General features: G+C 27.6%; 4 protein-coding genes across 7 annotated transcripts in view; 2 read left to right on the top strand and 2 right to left on the bottom strand.

Moving 5' to 3' along the window:
• Positions 1–931, top strand: part of LOC127067751 (protein bric-a-brac 2-like) — a 31,081-nt gene extending 30,150 nt beyond the window's left edge. Inside the window, exon 7 of the mRNA XM_051003065.1 lies at positions 671–931. Coding sequence (XP_050859022.1) covers positions 671–931 — 261 coding nt within the window. The remainder of the gene's footprint in view (positions 1–670) is intronic.
• Positions 932–1,273: 342 nt separating this feature from the next.
• LOC127067755 (NEDD8) lies at positions 1,274–2,512 on the bottom strand. Its single transcript, XM_051003073.1, has 4 exons — positions 2,314–2,512; positions 2,217–2,234; positions 1,877–1,989; positions 1,274–1,609 (listed from the first exon to the last, which is right to left on the bottom strand). Exons 1-4 carry the CDS (start codon positions 2,329–2,331, stop codon positions 1,525–1,527), a joined length of 234 nt encoding a protein of 77 aa, XP_050859030.1. The 5' UTR covers positions 2,332–2,512; the 3' UTR covers positions 1,274–1,524.
• A 161-nt stretch (positions 2,513–2,673) lies between these two features.
• LOC127067754 (exosome complex component RRP40) lies at positions 2,674–4,007 on the top strand. The gene is made up of 2 exons (XM_051003072.1): positions 2,674–3,372; positions 3,442–4,007. The coding sequence occupies exons 1-2, from the start codon at positions 3,182–3,184 to the stop codon at positions 3,959–3,961; spliced, it is 711 nt and encodes a 236-aa protein (XP_050859029.1). The 5' UTR covers positions 2,674–3,181; the 3' UTR covers positions 3,962–4,007.
• On the bottom strand, positions 4,006–12,627 carry LOC127067752 (contactin-2). 4 transcript variants are annotated; one of them, XM_051003068.1, is made up of 6 exons: positions 12,364–12,627; positions 11,200–11,487; positions 10,930–11,120; positions 10,712–10,841; positions 10,449–10,589; positions 4,006–9,424 (listed from the first exon to the last, which is right to left on the bottom strand). In XM_051003068.1, exons 1-6 carry the CDS (start codon positions 12,404–12,406, stop codon positions 9,261–9,263), a joined length of 957 nt encoding a protein of 318 aa, XP_050859025.1. In that variant the 5' UTR covers positions 12,407–12,627; the 3' UTR covers positions 4,006–9,260. The 4 variants fall into 4 exon arrangements, with proteins under 4 accessions (XP_050859025.1, XP_050859027.1, XP_050859028.1 ...); XM_051003070.1 differs by having other exon boundaries at positions 4,006–9,419; positions 12,364–12,626; XM_051003071.1 differs by lacking the exon at positions 12,364–12,627 and adding an exon at positions 11,791–12,321.
• Between the last annotated feature and the right edge of the window lie 1,943 nt (positions 12,628–14,570).

The following is a 14,570-nucleotide window of genomic DNA, read 5'->3' as shown; positions in this document are numbered from 1 at the left end:
GCAAAAATCAATGCGTATTTATTTATTTCTAAGTTTAATAATGATGTAAACGAAAAAAAAACACAAGAAAAAAATACAAAAAAAAATGAAAAAGCACCGACGAAACGTGCATAGATTCACGATGATCATAGACGGAGCTATTCTGTAGATACAATGACGTTAAACGTTCGCGTTATAAAGAACGAATATCTTTCGTTCTCGTTAAATACGTATGTATTTTATTATAGATCTTATATCTACGAGTTTGTAACGTAATCGAAGGCAATGTAAGACTATGCTTAAAGATGTTATCGCTGTAATGTAAATAAAATGATTTGTGATGTACCTTTCCTGTCCAATTTTTCATTCTTTCAATGAATTATATAATGTTTCACGATCGGTTTGCAGTTTAACTCGCAATTGGTTTCCCGCGCTTTAAAGTATCTTAGAGTACAGCCTGAAGACTTTATAATCTATATTATAATTATATATAGAATATAACTAAAAAGCACTAACATTTTAATAACATTCGAATAAAATAATGTAACATTTGTTAGTATTATATTTTTATAGTACTTTCTATTTATATTGTAATCTATTCTTGGAGTATATCATATTAATATTTGACATTACATGGAGGATTTTCAATTAATGATAATTTTGAAAGATAAATTTAAGTATAAATTTATAGAATCTTCGGGAACGAGGAAACCAGCACGGAATATACAAACTTCTTCTGTATCTCAACGTCTTCTACAATGCAAGAAATGTGGTGTTACATGTACCACGCAGCACGCACTTCTACGACATATTACATCGAAACATGAAAATTCATCAAACGTTGCTGCATATTGTGGGATCTGTCATCGTTTCTTCAAAACTAAATGGAGCCGAGCAACTCATAATAGTAGATATCATAGAAATTAAGAAGCAAATTTATTTTATCTTATAATATTATCATATAAACGAACAACAGTGTTCATTTTATTTCTAATTCTATGCTATAAGAACATTGAACATAAAAATTAGAATTTAAATCTATGTAAATTTCGTACTTTTTCTTAAGCAAACTTTGTGCTATCAGTATTAGAAATTACTAAAACTAGTTGATACATTTTATGTTATGTCTCATAATAAAGTTTTTAATCTAGCTATTTTAGAAGAAAAAAAAAAAGAAACGAAAATATTGAAAATTAAATATTAAAAGTCTGCAGTCATTTATTCACTGTCGTTTTTCCACTATGTATCGTAGATTTGAATAGTTACTGCATTGAATTAAGTAAAAGCCAGTATATTTAGAAGCTAAGAAATATTTTTAATGGTCACATTACAAACTCATCATTTATAGCTAAGGTATATTGTTAAATATTCATATATTGTGAATGTAATCTTTGAATAACTTTTAAGTTGCAGGCTCTACTCGAAGAACTTTTTAATTAGAGTAAGTGCAACTTTTAATAGGTTGATGTATTGTTTTTCTTACAAGTAGCCTCGTGCATTTGCTTTTATTAATCACAAAGTCATATGAAGAACAAAATATAGTAATTATAAACCCCCTCTTAATGCAAGTACCAAATGCAGCACTGATCCACCTTGTACTTTATAATCCTGTGCTGTTTTTTCGTCGTTCCTGAAATCATATATGTATATATTGATTTAAACTGGCGCATTTTTAGAAGATATAAATTATGTAGATTCCAAAAATTTGAGATTTTCTTATAAACAGTATTACTACTATCTTCATTATAATATAATAATACATTATTAAAGTATAAGTATATGCTACATTAATGTTTAATAATAAATATCATTAAAATTGTTCAAATCTTGAGTATTAAATCAATTGTACTTTATAAGTCCTTAAAAAAAATATATATAATTTGATAAATATACGTACATCTGTTTTCCAGAAAATATTAACCGCTGCTGTTGTGGCGGTATTCCCTCTTTTTCTTCTACTCTTTCTTTGATTCTTTCTACTTTGTCAGTAGGTTCTATGTCTATTTCAATCTATAGAATTGACAAAGATTATATACCGTTAATATATATAAAATCACCAATATATAAAATACATTTTAATAGAATAAATAGCTTTTAATTTACAAAATTCTTTACAAAGTGTCTAATTCTTTCTAACTCAATAAACATAGTAATCTATTATATTACTATTGTATTCAATAATACAATTATGATACCATTGAATATTTTAATAGTCACGTTGATTTTAAAATACTTGCCTCTTTTCCTGTAAGAGTCTGAAAAACAAAAGTTCGAATAATAAATTGATAGGTTAACAAAGATTTTATGAATTCTGTCAATATATATTGTTCTTACCTTCACTTTGATCAACATATTTGTGATATTGTAAAATAATATTCCTAATGTTTAAATTATTGTAATTAAATTATCACTAATCACTCGTAAAATCAGCCGGTATGTAAGATTTATTGCTATCGAAGTATTACTTCAAATCAGTTGTCGCTTAACAATTCTAAAACTTGAAGTTTTATTGGGTTTCATCTCCCTCTGATGGTGAATAGAAACTTAAATGCTAAGGTGCATTTTCAATCTACTGAACGAAATTCTCGAGAATATAAATGGACAAGAAATCAAAAAGGCAATCTTGTCCTTATTTACCAATAAACGAGCTCTGCGTTTTAATTGTTCTTGCTGCATAATGATTTATGCAATATATATAGTATTAACGTATATTTTAACGCTATCAACGTATATTTGACGCTATCATTTATTCAAGTTCGATCTAACCAATTCATTTTATATTTTGCAGTATATCACAACTATAAAATAAAAACTAAATTGTCATTGATATTATCTATCTTAGCACGTGTTGTGATATTTATTTAAATATTTAATTTTTATAAAATACATAATGTTACGTATAATATAATGTATTTTAGGCGTACGAGTAATATATTAAAAAAGTTATAATGTTTTTACGACAAAATATTGGACTGTAACGAGTTCTATATCAGTATATGATTACTGATATAGATTAGGAGCTGAACATTGATTCAGTGTTTACATTGATTCTCGATCGAAATTTTGAATTAGAAGTTCGTGAATTCAAGTTGATTAATAAGTCGAATTAAAAACATTTTTTGTTTATTTAAATATATTTTCTCAATGAGTATTGTTTTATTTTTAATTAACATCTGAATTGAAATTTTCTGCAATTTGAAACATGGAGGTTAATGTTGATGATGTTGTTATGCCAGGGGATATTGTAAAAGATATTCTTAAAAATGATACGAAAGAAACAGTTGTGTTGGGACCTGGACTTCGACGTGAAGCTGACACTGTTTTTGTTTGTAAAGCTGGTATTCTCAAAAAACGACCTCCTGCTGTGTATTATGTAAACAGTTATCAAAAACGGTTAGATTTTTAACATTTAAAATTATTTTAAAGTTACATTTTATATGACGCAAGTTTTCTTTTTTATAGTTATGTACCTACTCGAGGAGAAAACGTTATTGGTATTATCATCCAAAAAGTCGGAGATTTATATAAAGTAGATATAGGTGCAAAAGAGAGTGCAGCTCTTTCCTACTTGGCATTCGAAGGCGCTACGAAGAAAAATCGTCCCGACGTTCAAGTTGGAGATATTGTGTTTGCAAAACTAGTTGTAGCTATTAAAGATATGGAACCAGAACTTGTATGCGTTGATTCTCAAGGAAAACAAAAGAAGTTAGGCATTTTAAGTTCCGACGGTATGCTATTTACCTGCACCTTAAATCTTGCAAGGAAATTGCTTAATCCAAATTGCCCATTATTTAATTTTCTTGCGAAAAATCAAGCATACGAAGTTGCCATTGGTATGAATGGAAAGGTATGGGTTAAAACAACGTCGGTACATAAAACTATCGCAATTGCTAATGCAATTTTAGCAGCAGAATTTACATCTCCTGAAAAAATGCAAGAACTGTGTAATTCAATTGAAAAAACATTACTTATGTTAACATAAAAAATAAAATAAATACGATTAATAAATACAGTCGAAATACACAATATTTATGAATGATTATTTATTGTATATTTGTAATGATTTTTATAAATAAAGTAGCGTGACTTTATACTGATTATAATGACAGCCATCATCACAAAATGTAAAATGGAAACTACAAGTAGTAGATGTAATTCCAAGTAAAATACATTATTCGTATAGTTTAATATATTAATACAGGAAACATGAGATAAACTTGTAATTCCAAAATCATATTTTAAAGGAAACAGGATATGAGCGTTTATCCTGTATTCTTGTGTGCTCTTATTCCGATTGCAATCGTATAATATGTTGCGCAGCTAGAGTACTTCTAATTTGTTATTACCAAAACAGTATTACATTTAATATGTATAAAACTTGAAAACTTGCTACGCGTAAAGAATAAGTATGTTTGCAAGGCCCAGCTTTTTCTAAATGCACATTGATATTATTTGTCACTTTTTCTTTAGCTTATACTTCAGGATTTGTATTTCTGTGTTTTTATTTCAAGATAAATTAATCTAGTTTTTTTTTGTTTTTATTATTATTATTATATAATACACAGTATTACTAATAATTGCAATCAGTAAAAATCTAAATGTAAGTGGTGAGTGAGATGGTCTTGTGTTTCTCTGATATGTGCCTAATGTTTGTTCTCTGACTTACTGCAGTGAAAGTACTACGTCCTAATTAATGATAGAATTAGACACTCAAGCACAACCTTTACTTTCTCCATTTTCTTTGTATAAATACTTAAACAATATTCAAATTATGATAGAAATATTCGACTTCCATATATTGATCAATAAAACTAATATAGAAGACATTTTTGTACTTGATGGAATGTGCAATATACATTATTTTAATGTTAAACTAAATAAATATATTAGATAATCATTGGTCAAGTATTATTAAAAAGTCATTTAAGTATTATTTAAAAGACTAACTAAATGTAATTATTTTTTTTTCCGTGCTTCTCATTCTCAATTGTTAAGATCAAATTGATTGTAATAAGATAATATTATAAAAGAGACCAATGATTTCCTAATATTTTAATTAATCATTATACACTGAATGAATTGTTGTAGATCATCTACCTAAAAAGCAGTATTACTATGACTCGATATTCTAAATGGAACATTTCATATTTTTACTAATTAATATAGTAAAATTAAAAAAATATTAGAAAACAAATAGGTACACAAAGTATAACTATAACAGTTGATAATATCAGTAATGTACCATATTATATTACAACAAATTTTCTATGTTAAATACCGATTTCTCGATATATTGGTTTGTTATAAACGCATAAAGAAGAATTAAGTTTAAAAAATTAACAATCATTTGACGTAAACGAGCATCTAATGGAAATAGTTATCACATTAGTAAAATAATAAATCATTTCATTTAATATTATTTTTCGTGCTTTGGCCTATTATGTTATTAATGATATTTATCTATTTCATCACCACTTAATGAAGCATGTAAAACTAATGTTGATATATCAATACGTGATAAGTTTGAAAAGCATTTGTGATTTTTACAAAATTATGAGCCATTAGTGATGTTTTTTCGTGTTATTAAATTTGGAAAAATATTCTCGACTCATCATTAATGTAAAAAACGTGATATTGACAGTGTATTTTTTTTTCTTTTTTCTTTTTTTTTAGTACTCGACAAAATAGTACTCTATCATGCATGAAAGGCATCATACTTTGTTAATAGCACGTTTTGACAATAGGCCTTTACATAAAGATATAATGTCACAAGGATGTAAAGAGTTAAAGATATTTTGTAAAAATCACAGTAGCTTTCTCCTGGTATGTCATAGGCAATATGTATGTTAGGGACGATTTATGGTGCCATTAACCACCATTATTCTATCATATGGTACTGTGCCTTATCTTACTTTTTCACAGGATTGTATTATAGTCTCACGAATATAAAAATACCATATAACTAATTCGGAAAGTGCCAAAATTTCATACTATTTTCATATTCTACTTTTAATTACTTCCCAAGCTATACAAAGAAATACAATACTGTCAAATAAGTCAAGAGAATATTGGCTAAGATAAATGATTAATCATTTCCAATGATTATGCATGAAATCTAACAACTTAATGAATCATTTTGGGCAATTCCAAATTGTGTTAATACAATCCTGTTAACGAATTAATAATTACAAGAATATCCTTATTATTTAACATTGCGAATGATATTTGTATCTTTTTTTTCAGGCTTTGGTATATTAGTAGTGTTACTGATTAATCGAACAATCCTTGACTGTTTTTCTCAGATAGCTTTGGTAAATATTATTAGACATTTAATGTATACTGTCTCTAATATGATATACTTTAATGAAAATGACTAATTTTATGATTAACTTATTATATAAGTATTTAAAACCTGAAGTGTCATACCACAGAACTATACTTTTTATATGAACAAGAACATTGGTTCGTAAATAATCGTCGAAAGTAAAACTAAACCAAGTTAATGATTCTTAGGCAACTAAAACAATTAAAAGATAATATTCCTTTAACTATACATTTAACAAATATCCTCCCAATTCCATTAATAAAATCATGATATACAATAAATGTCTTTCTCATCATTGAATCGAATATAAAGTATTGAATGTAATATATCTAAATCTCATTGTTAATTTATACTATCCAGAAAAAAATGATTTTGTTTGGCAAGAGATTTTCTTGCATGGTAAACAATAGACATGTGAAGCATGTCCATTATTTCAGAACATTCAAAATAATATATCCCTGTTTCATTTAAGCAGGGAGTAATATAAACCTTGAAAAAAATCAAGAAGGAACATTATGTACTACACGAGTTATGCCAACCAGCAAATACGCTGAACTGCTGTTGAAGCTCAAAATTGCACCATAAAATTGTGTCTACGTGAATAAGTAGATAAATATTATCATTGCATTTTAGCATAATTATAATTTACATATAAAAAATTGTCTTTGCTTATAGCTAAAATATTATCATGCCTTGGCTATATAAATATATATTTATGTTATTATTCTGGTATTATCATATTCTTATATTTGTTTATTAGTGTGTATATATGTGTATATATATATTTATGTGTATATATATATATATATACCATTCACAACACAGAGTGCATAGTACGAAGCCATATTAGATCTGTTTATCCCTATTGTGATATATTTGATACATTTCAGATTACATTAAAGGGAGAAACAGATCGTAAAGCCTCAATGTAACAACGCACAACCAAGTTTTATACAACCTTTATGCACCAAATTGCCTTACTTGGTGATAAGAGCAAGTTTAAAGTTTATACAATAAGCTCAAGTAAAAATAAAAATTTCTTTCTGCTCTATTATAATATCATAGCAAAATTAACATAAAGAATATCAAATTCTTAGTAGAATCAATCTTGACACACCTGCAGTGTATATTTAAACAAAATAAATTGATATAATACTCAAAATTATCAACAGATTATACTTTTCAAGAATTCTAAAGTATTTTATACTCGAGTAAAATAACAAATTTCAAGAATGTCATAAAATAATAGAGACATTAAATGTATGGAATGTTTTAACATTAATTGACCAAGTGCGATCTAATATCAACTAGTCAAGAATATTGCAAATGATATTTTTATATTATTATCGAATATAAAAACTTTTTGTGTGAAAAGTCAGATCTATGACTTGATTGTATAAAAATTTACCTATCCTATAATGAAAAAATAACAAAATTTTACAGAAAGAGAAAGAGAAGATTCAAATAACTTCAGTAGACCTATATGTTCCTTATACTGGATCAGATATTTGTCGAACTTCACTTATCTTTCATTAAAGGTGTTATCCAAAATATTTGAAGTATTCTATTTTAATCCTAAATCTGCTTAAAGTATCAATGTTATAATCGGTAAAAATCTGTTAGCATTTGATACATAAAGAGACAATTACGATTTCCTGTATAACAGATACTGCGATCTTTGCGTTTCTTCAAAAGTAGTTTATCTTGTGACTTATACTTATCAAAATTGAGTTCTTTTTTTTTCTTCATAGATTTTTTTTTTATGTTTATGTCATTTGATTTTCGAACTTAATTGGATGATGATATAAGCTTCATTATACTTTGAACACTTGGTCATAATTATTTTAATAAAACATGGATGCTTTTTTTATATAAGCAGCCAAGAATGACAGTGATATAAAGCAAAGTTATTTAAGATCATTAAGATCTGAATTGCACTTACATGTTGTTAATTGATACTGCTATGGTTATCAAGATTATATCAAAGCATATTAAACATTGTAAACTATAATGGAACATAATTATTTAAATAACTATTAAAAATACTGAAGCATCAAAACTTGTATAATAACGTTACTAACGTTTCCTATTACAATTACAATAAATAGCACTCTCTTTGCATGTCACGAAAAAAATATGTAATGCACATTATGTTGTTTAAAAACTATCGCTTATTAAAGTATTTTTTAGAATCAATTTCACATATAACAACAACGAAAAATATTACATCTTATAAAAATGTAAAACAAATAAATTGTTACAATCACTTTTGGACATAATAAAAAATATTTAAAATCGGTAGTGAACATATCCAAAGTTAACTAATATTTCTGAATGATGAAAAGTGCACAGTTTGAAAGGATGTTATTATACATATTTCTTTCATGAGTGCTCAAAGATAATTATATTAAAAGTATAATTGGTATTCCTAATTTATGCAAAAAACAACTTTATGCATAATAAATCAGATCTTGTTTATATAACTTTAGTTTTTCCAATTATTATGTTATATAGAATTATCCTTAGAATTACAGTCTTACTAAATAATTTTTGGCTCAGAGGAGTTTCTCACTTTAGCTCCGTTAACGAGCAACAAGAAATTAGCGAGTTTAATGACAAAACTTTTTCAAAAATCTACTTTGCCATTTCACAAAGTCTAGCAGAGTCTTACTTTTGCTTTGAACACTTTACATTGTATTGTGTCTAAAAAATTTAGTTTATCAGGATGCACCAAGCATTGATACATACTTAGACATCTATGTGGATACAAATATGATTCCAATTTTTTTTTCATAATTATTATTCTTCTTTCTTTAGTGGCCCTGCATTTGTTGCACTTTTATAATCGCGTCAGGGTATTTCAAATACAACCTATACACTTATGATATTTAAATCATATCATGCTCTTACCATTCGTTAAAAAAATCCTCAATGCAGAAATCTAAATTAATGATTGCTAGAGTCGCCTGGGCTGCACTACGTTGTTATTATTTAGGCGTGTTGTCGTTTGATTGTTAAAATTTTCATCTTGAGGAATATGTTCTGTCCTTTCGTCAAAAAATCCAGGATTCAAAATAATATTTGGGACAAGTTCAATCACCTCCTGCTCCTCCAGCTGCGCTGCAATTTCGGAACGGAGATTAATTTTCATTGGCCTAGGCCATTGATTATATTAGCTTCTACCCTGTCCCTTTCCGTATTATTTGTCAGGTGTAATTGTGCTTCTAATCATATACATTGTGTTGCTAATAAACATACACTAATTTGTATTATTTACTGTTCACCTGACAAATAAATGTGCTACTTTTATTCTACCTTTCCATAACCAAAGATATATTCTAATAGAACATATTTATCTAGGCCACAATGCTCTACCTCTATTATGGTATTTACTATTCATTACACCTATCATTTCTACATAACCATGATCTTATATCAACCACCAACACTTATTAAAAATATTTACAATTATAAATGTTAATACATTTATTAATACCTTTTACATGATATTAATAATTTATTTAAATATACAGTTTATTGGTAATTATTGGTAATTAATTAATTAATAAGGTTGGCGATTAAAGGAAACAATTCAAAGGATTATAGTATCATTCCTAGAAATACTATAGAGGTGCTCTATTAGAAAGGCAAACTGTCTGAAGAGAAAGACTTGATAGAGTTACCTTAATACCATAGATTATAAAATGTGTGCAAAAGTTAAAAAAGTGTTACAATGAAAAATTGATATTAGAAAATTTAATTAATAATTAATAATAAAAATTTGCAGAGCGCTTGCAGTAAGGGAAGATTAGTGAATAGTAGTAATTGATAGAATTATATTAGAATAGAGTTAAGTTGAGATTAGGAAATGAGTAGCTGATTTAAAGAAAGCTAGAGATTAGGGCCATAGATAAGTTGAATGACTTGTGCTGCTGTTATTTCTGTCACGAAATCGTTTTGTGTTAGTGACAAGTTAAAAAAAAAGTCCACAAATTAAAACATTGGCGTATATTTAATATGTTGTTAATAGAATGAATTACATTTATATGAAGTTTAAAGATTTTAGTTTGATAGCAGAAAAAGCAGCATAGAAGAGATAGAGTAGAAGCAAAAGCTTTATACACAGTTATTAGGAGATGCTTACAGGGTGCCTTGCACTCACGATAGAGGAGGTAACATGTACCTATACCAAGAATCAAAAGTGTTCCCATAACAATGCCTACTGCTGCAACCCAAACACGGGTGTCAAAATCTTCTACACCCGCTAACAAATGTCTTGCAAGTTCTAAAACAACAATTTATATTGATATGGAAGATATAAATATAATATATGTACATATATATACAATACTATTTGTTTTAAAAACCTCATCTTTCAATACTACTTAGTAATAATATAGATCTTACCCAATTCTTCCACACTATGATGCGTATGATTTTCAACTTCCACTATATCTCCCCTACCCAATTGATTGGTAGCCCATACTCGAAAGGAGTAAGTCGTGTTTGGCACCAAATGATACACGTCAATTTGTCTCTACATTGTTATGGAAAACAATAAGATTGAAATAAATTCTATTAAATTCTGAAGTTCTAAATTATTATAAAAGAAAGTAGAAGTTTACAGAATTGGGAGGAATGTGCGTTGGTATGATGGGCTTCCATTGTTCTGGTTTCTCACCCTCGTTTGGTTTTAGACGATATTCGGCAGTAAAGTCTATGATAGGATATCCACCTGTACCACCGACTTCCCAAAGAATATTAGCCAATATTGTAGATGGCTTTACCCAAACATTGCGTAAAGCTGGTGGAGGTGCTAAAATATAATTTATTTTATTTCGTTCGGATTATATATATCAGAATTAATTTTTAATTGTTACAAAGTTGAAACTTACTTCTAACTTCTACATTTATTCTGGATTTCACAGCATCCACATCGTCGTCCAAGGTACAAGAGTAATTTCCTGCATCATCTGCGCTAACATTTACAAGTTCTAGCACGCCATTAGACTCAACTTTTAACCGCTTAATCTGTCCATCTTCACGTCCTTCTCTTATCCACATTACTTCGGGAGAATCTGTATGTGGAAGAACATCTTCTTCTACACAGGCTAATGTAAGATCTTGACCTACATCTATAGCCACATGGCGTACTTGTACTAAAGTTGCTACTTCCTGCCATCCTAAAAATATAGAATTCGTTAACTGTTTTTAATGTTTAACAATTGTCTACATTTTCTACATTAATTTATCCAAACATTACATTCTCATTTTAAAACAGGAATGAAACAAATTACAAAAAAGTACATAGCATTTCAATATATAAAAATAATAATAACAACAAGACAGACCTATTATTTTATATTACAGTTTTTATAATGATTCTATGTATTATATATTTTTTCATTGTTTCATTAATATTTTTAATTTCTACATGTTTATTAATCCAAGAAAAAAAAAAAAGAAATTAAAATTCTCAAAAATACCTTCGTAAAAAGTTTCATATCCCGTATTTATTATACAACGTGACGTATCGTTAAAACGTCATTTAAAAAAAATTTCCATCAGTGCAAGAAAAAGAAAACCATATAAAAACAAATCAGAAGAAAAACTCGACACAACGTAATCGATTAGATCGCATTTCGATATTGATAAGATTAAAGCTTCGACTAATTGTGAGACCCCATCAAAATATTAAAACCGATGCTACGTGAAACGTCAAAATCGCGAATTGTCAAATAGTTTCTCGTGTCCTTCTGGGATCATGCAATATATATTACAATTTAAATGTATATTCTAGAGACGTAGAATAAAGAGACATGCACTCGTCCGGATTTGCATAACGCGACCCTGAAACTATAACGATCGAGCACTCAGGTCGATCATACACATACGTGAGTGAGATGTGTTATATGTGAGTACATGCATCTGTATCTCTCTCTCTCTCTCTCTCTCTCTCTCTGTCTCTCTTGTTCGTGTAGAAAGAGACACAGGTATCATCACATTGATCGGCAGGTACAGTGTGTTAAACGCCTTATCTAATCTCGTGATCTTCTTACCTGCTAGGAAGAGTATCAGTGACACAACTTTATGTCCAACCATTCTTCCATATTAAGAGATCGCGTAATACGTTACGGCAATGCGTTAAGGATCACTACTCAACCACATTTTTCTCACCGATCTTTCTTTCCCTTTCTTGCTTAATTCCAATATATTTGACAGACAATTACGAACTCCCGTCAAGACTCAACACGCTTCGCAGAACACCGCCCGTCCGGCGCTCTGTTCTGCGATGTGCCAGATCCGAGAGAACTCTAACATCTGCGCAGTAGCCATGTATTCTTATTGGATATCTTCAGAGAACAGAGAAATGAATTACGATGAATAAAATTATAGAAAAAAAGCAAACTTATAATTATATAAATATGATATTTCTAATTCAGTTCATATGTTCTTTCTTTCTTTTTCTTTTTCTGTTGATTAAATTATCGTCTATTTGTTAATGAATATAATAAGAATTTTTTTTGAATTTATAAGTTTTATCGATCGTTGCAATATTTCAATAAGATTTATCAAAGATAGTTTCGTTGATGTATATTCTTTAGTAAATATTATGTTGTTTTTCAATTAATTAATTATCATTTACTCGTTAATATATATTATAAGAATTTTTGAATTTACCGCGTAAGATTGCATCGACCGTTACAATGATAGTCAAATTAGAAATAAATTTGTCACGTGTCTTGTGATTATTATTATTATTATTATTATATTTCGAACAAGAGATAATGTAATTTCATTCGATGAACGAAATAATAGCAAAATAAAATGCTGTCTATCGTATTTTATTATCGTTATATTATTTTTTTTATTAAATTATCATTTATTCGTTCACATGTGTACAATAAGAAATTTTTGAATTTACCGCGTAACATTTTATCTATCATTATAATTAAATTCAAATGAAGGTTTATCAAAAATAGCTTAACGCGTCACGTTTCTTGTAATTATTATTTATTGGACGTTTAGGCGGTTTTGAATATAATAATTACACCATTCGATTAAGTTGCAACACTTTTACATAATGGTTTTCATCGATATAAAATAAAAGATAAATATAAGGAATAAAGAAAAAAGAAATAAATAAGTAAAGAAGAAAAGAAAGAATTACACACAAGAGATATTTTATCTTTCCTATTTATAATAGCAACTTTCCACAGCATGGACAATTAATCGAGCCAGTGGGGTTACAACGGTTCTGTCAATATACATATGACAAGTGTATAAAAATATATTACAATACGTATGTATATGTATGTGTTGTACGTGTATGTGTATATATATATATTTATTTATTTATATGTATGTATATACTTAATCGTTTTTGAACGTGATTTTTCTGCGTGTAGTAACTATGATTGTAATCTAATACATATATATTATATACGCATATATTATACATAGTAAAAAGAGTATTACATGCCCTTTTAAATATTCAATTTGAAATTTGAGTTTTTCAAATGAAAATAATCTTTCCCTTCATCGTAAGATTTCGATGCAACGACGGAAATGTAATACAGTTTATTTCTTTTTTCTTTTATCCTTTTTCTTTTTTGGATATTTTATCCTCCAGTCATGTACTGATTATTATAACTGGATGCAGAAAATTTGTTTTCTCATTTAAACTATTCAAGTAAAATTATATAATAATTCAACAATATATATATATATATATATATATATATATATATATATATATATATATATATATATATATATATATATATATATATATAAAATAATTATTCATATTTAATAGCAAAAATGTTTACTACAAAAGAATGAATTATTTTTGATCAATTATTATTATTATGACACGTCGTTATGAGAGTCACATTAACAAAAATAGAATTTTCATTACGTTTAATAGTTTATCAATGGCTTGTTATATAATTAAAATATTTTTTGCAGTCATATTTATAACTCTAGTATCATATACATATGTATTATCAAACGCCAGTGTGGCGTTTACGTCGCTGTACATGAATATGTCATAATTGTTCTATTCATCTTTAACAACGATTTCTTTTTTTCTTTGTTTCAGAGAAAAATACAGAAAATATCGTAATTGAAAATTCGTGACCAGTGTAAAAGTAAAAAATATGATTTAAACAGATCTTATTGAGAGACTGTAGTACTGATTTTATCTTATTTCAAGATCAAATCTTTCAAATTATTATTTTTTTCTTTTTTTTTTCCTTTTACA

Source organism: Vespula vulgaris, chromosome 11 (genome assembly GCF_905475345.1).
Source record: "Vespula vulgaris chromosome 11, iyVesVulg1.1, whole genome shotgun sequence".
Lineage (NCBI taxonomy): Eukaryota > Metazoa > Arthropoda > Insecta > Hymenoptera > Vespidae > Vespula > Vespula vulgaris.
The sequence above is the reverse complement of the archived record's forward strand: the minus strand, read 5'-3'. Positions and strand labels throughout refer to the sequence as shown.

Bases quoted from the DNA above. Each gene is read 5' to 3' on its own strand.
- LOC127067755 (XM_051003073.1), bottom strand. The intron at 1,610-1,876 runs GTACGTATATTT...ATATGATTTCAG, and splicing joins ATATTTTCTGGAAAACAGAT to GAACGACGAAAAAACAGCAC.
- LOC127067754 (XM_051003072.1), top strand. From the start codon at position 3,182: ATGGAGGTTAATGTTGATGATGTTGTTATGCCAGGGGATATTGTAAAA. The intron at 3,373-3,441 runs GTTAGATTTTTA...TCTTTTTTATAG, and splicing joins GTAAACAGTTATCAAAAACG to TTATGTACCTACTCGAGGAG.
- LOC127067752 (XM_051003068.1), bottom strand. From the start codon at position 12,406: ATGGTTGGACATAAAGTTGTGTCACTGATACTCTTCCTAGCAG. The intron at 10,590-10,711 runs GTAAGATCTATA...TTGTTGTTTTAG, and splicing joins TCATAGTGTGGAAGAATTGG to AACTTGCAAGACATTTGTTA. The intron at 9,425-10,448 runs GTAAGCATCTCC...CCGAAATTGCAG, and splicing joins TCGTGAGTGCAAGGCACCCT to CGCAGCTGGAGGAGCAGGAG.